At 33.0% G+C, this 6,614-nt stretch overlaps 1 protein-coding gene across 3 annotated transcripts; it reads right to left on the reverse strand.

Moving 5' to 3' along the window:
- Nucleotides 1-2,381: 2,381 nt before the first annotated feature.
- LOC106365175 lies at nucleotides 2,382-4,573 on the reverse strand. Of its 3 annotated transcripts, XR_007322475.1 has the most exons (5): nucleotides 3,882-4,348; nucleotides 3,666-3,803; nucleotides 3,500-3,564; nucleotides 2,910-3,433; nucleotides 2,382-2,624 (listed from the first exon to the last, which is right to left on the reverse strand). XR_007322475.1 is itself a non-coding variant. In XM_013804622.3 (3 exons), exons 1-2 carry the CDS (start codon nucleotides 3,611-3,613, stop codon nucleotides 3,074-3,076), a joined length of 474 nt encoding a protein of 157 aa, XP_013660076.1. In that variant the 5' UTR covers nucleotides 3,614-3,647; the 3' UTR covers nucleotides 2,382-2,624; nucleotides 2,910-3,073. The 3 variants fall into 3 exon arrangements, 1 of the variants encoding a protein (XP_013660076.1); XR_007322474.1 differs by having other exon boundaries at nucleotides 2,910-3,564; nucleotides 3,882-4,573; XM_013804622.3 differs by lacking the exons at nucleotides 3,666-3,803; nucleotides 3,882-4,348 and having other exon boundaries at nucleotides 3,500-3,647.
- Between the last annotated feature and the right edge of the window lie 2,041 nt (nucleotides 4,574-6,614).

Below are 6,614 nucleotides of genomic sequence, written 5' to 3' on the forward strand. Positions count from 1 at the left end.
TTTACCGTAATTGTTTTGATTAACACAAACAGAAAAATTAGACAAAACATAAAGTCTAAAAAAGAGAGATAAGAAAAGAAAAAAAGGCCTGTTCGTGTTTGGTTTGTCAAGATAATGTTTATGGGCTTAAATCTATATATTTTATAATCTTCTTGATATTTTCTAGGAAGCTTTCTGTTGGTCTGAGATTGGACAGTGGAACGTTTCAAAGATTGATTTGTCGCGAATCTAAATCTAAGGATGAGTGGGTACTACATTTTTCAGTAGGTGTTGTCTTAAATGTTTGAGAAATCCGACGATACAAATATTTTTTTATTGAGTTGAAACTTAACAGAGATATTCTTGATTTGTTTATCTTAAATTGGTAGAGTGGAAGCCATAAACTTTGTAAGCTGGGGTCATTTGTGATTGTTTGTTTTCAGTCTTTTATTTAGAACTAGGGCTCTTAGCGCCGGGTTCTTATAATATTATTTATTAATTATTTTGATACAATAATTTAAATATATAGTTAATTGTTAATATACATTTTATTGTAGTTATATAAATTTAGAAAATTTTTTCATCTTAGAAAATAAGATATTTATCAAAAACATGTAGATATAATTGATTTCACCTTCTACATCATTGGTCCTGAGATTATTGTAAAGAAAGTGAAGTTTAACTTATGCATAAATTAATTAACAATTTATAGAATAATATTTATAACATTTTGTCTGAATATATGTTACTTTGTGAAAAAAATATCATAATAGTTATTATGTTCATTTGACCAAAAAAAGATATTATGTTCTTATATTTTGAAAGGAATTACTCATTGATAATTGTTACAAAAAAAAAATAACCACACATTGATAATGGATGGATAGTCGCATCTCATCAACTCATATTGATCTTAAGTAAAAAGCGAACTTGTTTTCGTACACTGAATATCTAATCAAGGAAAAACCAAGCGAATATATTAATCAAAATATAATAACATACATAAGGGATCTAATATATTTCAATATCACCAAAAGGATGCCTTAAAAGTTAAAAGCTATAAAAAAAATATGTAGCATATTTTACTGATTCAATTTGGGAAACACCACAAAACATGCATAAGTGATATGATATATTCAAATATCAACAAATGGGACATTTCTGAATTTAGACAAAAAAAAAGGGAAATACTCTATGATATCACTAAAAAAGTTTTTGTCACAAATATAGACTTTAAGGATCAAAATGATCAAAATGTTTCATTAAAGAGGTAAATATACACTTATACCCCTAGGATTAACTAATACAAACCTTAGGGTTTAGAGTTAAGGGGTGAGGATTTGGGATTGAGATTTAAAATTTATAAAATAAAAAATAAATATTTAAAGTTTGAAAATAAAATTTTAAAAATAGTTTCAAAAATTATTTTCGAATTACAAAAAGAAAATTTGAAAAATAATAAAAAAAACTTTCGAAAAAAAATTAAAAAAAAGTTTTATAAAAAAAATTTCGAATTTGAAAACATATAATCTAAAACTATTAAAAAAAATTAATTTTTTTTATTTTTTTTTCATTTTTTTAATTTTTAATTTTTTTTATATATATCTAGGGTATTAGGGTCTTTTTACCTATTAAATGAAATATTTTGGTCAATTTTCTCCTTGTGATCTATTTTTGTGATCAAAACTTGAAAATGATCTATTTAGGAGAATTGCCCCAAAAAAAATGTGAAGCATACTTCGCTTAATCCATTTGAAACATTTTTTTTCACAAAGACTCTTATTTCAATCTTATAGACAGATTTCAGAAAGACTACTACTTTATACTTTACTCGATGAATCCTTACCTTAAGGCTTCTACTTCCATGATTGGAATCAATGGTATAATATTTGTCAATTGTTTTTGAATTAATGTATAATTCATTTAATAATTTATGATTCTGTCATTTTTAACGTTCTCAGGGAGACTGGTGAATTAGTAGCTCTTCATATACCTGTCATTATTATTGCCTTTCATTTTTTTAATTTTAGTTTTATGAAAATAATTTAAAAATAAGTCGAGAGAGTTTAAAGATAATTTTATAAAATATAAAAATGAAATAGAATTTGTTTTTGTAAGGTTGTTTGTATATGTACATGGTGTACATAAACACTTATTTTTTAATAAATTTAATAGTTGCCTGCAATTGCATTCATGTATCTATCATCTTAAACTTTGATTCATTTGGTGCAACTACGATGCCTTTCTCTATGGCTCTTTTAGCAATACTATATTCTTGTAACTTCATACAAACAGTACTGCAAATACACTATAGTGTGAGACATATCATGAAGAAGTTCACACTGATACTCAGTATCTGTAAAAGGTCAGTTTTCTAGCTTTGATCAAGGAAGGAGCAATGTGTAAGTAAAAAGATTAAGCCGTTTTAACCAAGGAAAATAGAAATTAACTAACGTCATATTTGTCCAGCATCAAAAGAGAAAATTATATTCATGTGCATCTGTAATTAGCTATACTTACTGTCTTCTTGCTGATAAAACCATAGACTGATATGAATAAATGAAAACCTTATAAGAGTTTGACGAAGCTTTTTCGAATGTTGTAGTCTTTTGCCATCAGTTAGCTGTTTTCTGGCGTAGATGAGCCTGAAGAAAAAAACTCTAAGAATCAGTGTTATATGTAATTGCTTAGATTATCAGCTTGCAAACAGAGTTAATCAACTAATGGCAAGAACATGAGAAAACACATTAGAAAGGAGATGCAATTTTCTATGTCACTAAGACATGAAAAGATGTTTTGTAGGTTCAGTTTTGACTAAATCAGAAACAACTCCAACGACCTGAGACAAGAAGAACATAAAGCTACAAAAAAGTTCAAGAGACTTCCCTAGCAGTTCATTTTTTAAAAAAAGTGAAGCAGTAATTTGTTACCTTTGTTGAACAGGAGGGATGCTTTCTTTCTCCTCAACATGTTCCTTGATGCGATCAATAGTGTCGGATTTATGCTGACGGCCACCACAATTTTTGGCTCAGACCTGTAGCTTTTGTATTTGTTATGGCATGCAAGAGCTAAGGCGCTAAACATGCTCACACGCTTACATCCCTGCAAAGATGCAATGATATTGAGGTTCATGAGGGATACTTTGGTTCTTGTTGTCTTGAAACTTAACCATCTTCATGTCATCTTCTAAGCGATTCTTCCAGCTTAAGAGCTGAGATTCATCCTCAGGTGGTCTGATCTCGATGTTGTAAGGAAAGAGAGTGGAGACCCCTTCATCTACTTCTTGGATATCATCTTCAGGTACTAATACCCTTGAGCCAAGAATCAAGACAGGACCAGAGATCTTGTTCAAGAGAATCTGGAACAACTTGTAGAATCTTTCTGACTCAAGAAGCTTCTCAACGTCCATGAGGTATATGATTAGAGGATTTGTTTCTGATACAGAGACCACAACCTGCAGAGAAAAACAACAGTTGTGGAAACTCCATTGGAAATACTTGTGAAAAGGTTTGTTTCTTACCTTGTAAAGTGATTGCAGGAAGAATTTCTCCTTGAAGCATAGATCTGTGCTGCGTTTGGTAGAATCTAGAAGCCATAACAAAGACAGATGTGAAGCAAACGGATATAAGAACATGGAGTTGAATAAAATGTATTTAAGAAGATATAATAAAGTTCTATTTATACACCTGTAACAGAACTCAACGTAACAGAAGCATTTCTCCTTGTCTTGGAGGAAGACTTGAGCTATCAAAAAAGCTGATGTCGCATCAAAACCGCTTAACTGTAAACTGAATCTTCACTGAAAAGGTCTCGATAAGCACATCCTGTTTGGCAGGGTTAAATATTAAGATTGGAAAATAGGAATTTCGTATAAAGCGTTAATAGGAGACTGTGATGATTACCTTCTGGTTAAGGAGGAACATGCCCACACCCATTAGCGCGCCACCTTTCTTCAGATTCCTCACCTCCGAGAATCTCAGCAAACAGTGGACCTCGGTTGTGGTCAAGGAGGAGCATGCCCACGCCCATAAATTCGCCATTGTTGAAGTAGGTGATTAACATAGATGTTCTTTCTGATTACGTTGATGTAATGTTGTTCATCGCTGGGAGCATACACTGTGTATGATACACATTTATAGATGGAGTTTCCATCGGTTACCTTTGAAGATGCTAAGATCAATTAAACGCGAGAGAGTGGGATGAGTGGTATAAGTCACGTAAATGCTGATTTAAGTAGCAAATAATTGAAAACTGCAGACGTTAAAGAGAGTCGATCGGAGTGTCGTAATCTGAAGGGACGCCGGCTTTTCTCTCAAGTAAACAATGAAGCCTATAAAAAAATACACTTCTGGGCCTAAACAAAAAACAACAGTACAAAACCCATTAAAGACATGTAAACATGTGACCCAAAAACTGGCTCATACAGTTTATGTCACTGAGGAAAACTTGAGATGATTAATTTTGATCTGCCAGATGTCACAAATTGCCCTATGGAGAGAGGCTGAGGTGGCAGCATGAGGAGAGAGAAAAGTCTCCTTTATTATTATAGATAGATTTTAACTTCTGAATCTGCTTTTGTAAAACAGAGATAACGTAGTTGTAATCATATGTTCATTCCGCTGGCCATTGTCGCCTTTTACCGTTCACCCTCAATAACTTGTAGTTGTAATCATATGTTCATTCCGCTGGCCATTGTCGCCTTTGACTGTTCTCCATCAATAACTTACACATGCGATGGGACGACTGAGATAGTCAGCATAGTAAACTTATACGCAGCGTCGGATGTAGCTGCCACCTAACCTTGGACGGCTAACAAAGAGATTAGAGTACTCATGACCTAAAATATAACTGCCTCACTCTTCTAGAGAAGCAGAGCTTTCAACATATGTAAAGAGAATAATCCACCAAAAGAAGTGATTCGGGTCTTCGGGACACAAAAGAGAAACATATATCCTTAGACGTAAAAAAGGAGAGAAACATATCCCTTTAAGAACAATATATTAAATTATTAACCATAATGATTGACGTTAAAGAGAGTCGATCGGAGTGTCGTAATCTGAAGGGACGCCGGCTTTTCTCTTAAGTAAACAATGAAGCCTATAAAAAAAATACACTTCTGGGCCTAAACAAAAAACAACAGTACAAAACCCATTAAAGACATGTAAACATGTGACCCAAAAACTGGCTCATACAGTTTATGTCACAGAGGAAAACGTGAGATGATTAATTTTGAGCTGCCAGATGTCACAAATTGCCCTATGGAGAGGAACTGAGGTGACAGCATGAGGAGAGAAAAAAGTCTTCTTTATTATTATAGATAGATTTTAACTTCTGAATCTGCTTTTGTAAAACAGAGATAACGTAGTTGTAATCATATGTTCATTCCACTGGCCATTGTCGCCTTTTACCGTTCACCCTCAATAACTTGTAGTTGTAATCATATGTTCATTCCGCTGGCCATTGTCGCCTTTGACTGTTCTCCGTCAATAACTTACACATGCGATGGGACGACTGAGATAGTCAGCACAATAAACTTATACGCAGCGTCGGATGTAGCTGCCACCTAACCTTGGACGGCTAACAAAGAGATTAGAGTACTCATGACCTAAAATATAACTGCCTCACTCTTCTAGAGAAGCAGAGCTTTCAACATATATAAAGAGAATAATCCACCAAAAGAAGTGATTCGGGTCTTCTGGACACAAAAGAGAAACATATATCCTTAGACGTAAAAAAGGAGAGAAACATATCCCTTTAAGAACAATATATTAAATTATTAACCATAATGATTGACGGTATGTACTAAGATCTGTTGACAACCTATTTTTCTTTCTCTGCTCCAACGGTTATTACTCAACTCATTAAAAAAATCTGTGAATTCTTCTTTCTCTTTATTTTTATTGTAGACTAGAACCAATTTCCTCTTGAAATAAATCCCACTAGAATTTGATCCCCACATCGCAGATATTGTTTTAACAGAAAACATACTTTTTACTAGGGCAGTATTCGTTGTAAATTCGTCGTAAACGGGGTGTTACGACGAATTAACGTCGAAAGACGTTTCGTTGTTAAACGTCCGTCGTAACGGAGGTTTCGTCGTAAACGACTCGTTACGTTTACGACGAAATATATTTCTCGTAAAGCGCAGGGAAATGATTCGTCGTAAACGACACGTAATTGTTCGTCGTAAAGCTCACGTAATTATTTCGATGTAAAGCACACGTAAATACTTTCGTTGTAAATCACTCGTAAACATTTCGATGTAAAACCCTCGTAAATATTTCGATGTTAATCACTCGTAAACATTCGATGTAAACTCCATGTAATGTTTACGAGGAGTTTACATCGTTTCTTATTATATTATTATTAGTATATAATAAATTTTAATTTATATTTAATATTCAGAATTTAAAATAATTTAAATTTTAAAACGAAACATGAAATTGGAAAACATATTTTAAAAAGTCATACAATAATATTTAAATTCATAATACAAACAGAAAAAAAAACTACATATTCTCGAAGCAGTTGGTGGGGTTGCTCGGCTGTTGACGGGTTGGATCGGACTCTTGGGGATCTCATGGTGGCATTCCAAGAGCGGCTCGTCTCTCACTCAACATTCTCTGCATAACCGG

This window comes from Brassica napus, chromosome C4, assembly GCF_020379485.1.
Source record: "Brassica napus cultivar Da-Ae chromosome C4, Da-Ae, whole genome shotgun sequence".
Lineage (NCBI taxonomy): Eukaryota > Viridiplantae > Streptophyta > Magnoliopsida > Brassicales > Brassicaceae > Brassica > Brassica napus.

Excerpts from the sequence above, each read along its gene's own strand:
- LOC106365175 (XM_013804622.3), bottom strand. The coding sequence starts at position 3,613 with ATGTTCTTATATCCGTTTGCTTCACATCTGTCTTTGTTATGGCTTCTA. Across the intron at positions 3,434-3,499 it reads TCCTGCAATCACTTTACAAG|GTTGTGGTCTCTGTATCAGA; the intron begins GTAAGAAACAAA and ends TTTTCTCTGCAG.